This window comes from Charadrius vociferus, unplaced genomic scaffold (genome assembly GCF_000708025.1).
Source record: "Charadrius vociferus isolate BGI_N301 unplaced genomic scaffold, ASM70802v2 scaffold633, whole genome shotgun sequence".
Lineage (NCBI taxonomy): Eukaryota > Metazoa > Chordata > Aves > Charadriiformes > Charadriidae > Charadrius > Charadrius vociferus.
This window is the reverse complement of record NW_009647428.1, coordinates 180,322-181,543: the sequence shown is the minus strand read 5'-3', so window position 1 is coordinate 181,543 and position 1,222 is coordinate 180,322. Positions and strand designations below refer to the sequence as shown.

The following is a 1,222-nucleotide window of genomic DNA, read 5'->3' as shown; positions in this document are numbered from 1 at the left end:
GGAATGGACTCCTAGCCACAGTGAAACTGCAGAAAGGGAGCTGCAGGACATTAAGCCTGAAGCTACCCTAGGGAGCAAACTGGAAAATGAGGAAAGAAAGAGCCATCTGCTGACCAAGTCCACAACTGAATGGATGACAAGCACGTCATCTTGGACTTTGTCAGGGCATTTGTTTAACTGAACACCAAGAGGACAACGTCCAGTTTGCCGTAGCACTCAGATGCAGTGGATGTGTTTGAATGCTTTAAACTTTAAGGTCTAGGCCTAATGAGTCAGGATTGCCATTTGGAGAGGCTCTACCAAGATCTCCTTGTTGTTCTCATAGATTTTAGATGTGAGCACTGGGGACGCCACCTCGGCTGAACCTCCAAAACCACCCTGCCATCACTGGGGATGCACAAATCTTGCACCTGACATGCACTTACCTATTCTCCCCAGACCTATGATGCCCACCGTACTATCAGACAGACCATAGCCACACATCCATAAGGGCTTCCATGTTGTCCAGCCACCACTAGCAGAGAGAGCAAGATAGAAACAGATGTCAGACAGCAGCAGGGTAGAGCCTGCTCAGAGCCCAGCCTGGCACTGGGGCAAGTACGCCAGAGCATAACACTGCGGGTGACCAGCCCCTCTGGCACAGACAAATGATCTTACAACCAGCCTCTCTGAGGTTCCTGCTTCAAGTGACTTTGGTGGTCTCCTGCAGGAATCCGCTTGGACCTTGGGTGCATAGCAGCACCAGCCCTGAGATTGATATAATTTAGGCATTGCTAACCACAGCCCTGGAATGACTGCCAGTCAGTGAGCTCTGGCCAGACCTTCCATGCGTGCCCTCTTGAGGGCTCTGTGGTGGCCTTAAGTGCCCTCTCCTGCAGGTCCTTCACCTATCATACAGAGGGGAGTTCTGCCCCTCTCACAGGCCCTGAGCAGCATGTCTCCAAACAGTCACAGAGCTGTAGGAGATTCCACCTTGGCCTGCAAGGTGTTTGGTGCAAGCCAGCTGAAACTCTGGCTTCACCCCTGTTTTGTGTGTCCAGTGTGGCACGCCTTCTCCTGTGGCTCTCGGCCCCCAGGCCTGTGGGGCTCGGAGGCCAGCCCCTGCTCCAGCTGGCAGCTGCCAATACTCACTTCTTCACCTCCTCCACTGCCTCCGGCAGCCGGCGGCACGCAGCCAGAAGCAAAGCGACAGAGAGTTCTGCGGGGGCATCGGGACGGAGGT

At 54.3% G+C, this 1,222-nt stretch overlaps 1 protein-coding gene across 1 annotated transcript in view; it reads right to left on the bottom strand.

The window, feature by feature from the left end:
* GRHPR (glyoxylate reductase/hydroxypyruvate reductase) overlaps window positions 1-1,222 on the bottom strand; it is an 8,525-nt gene that overhangs the window by 5,539 nt on the left and 1,764 nt on the right. Inside the window, 2 exon segments of the mRNA XM_009880551.1 lie at window positions 426-514; window positions 1,132-1,222. The exon segment at window positions 1,132-1,222 is cut by the window's right edge and continues 11 nt beyond it. Of these exon segments, the coding sequence (XP_009878853.1) occupies window positions 426-514; window positions 1,132-1,222 (180 nt within the window).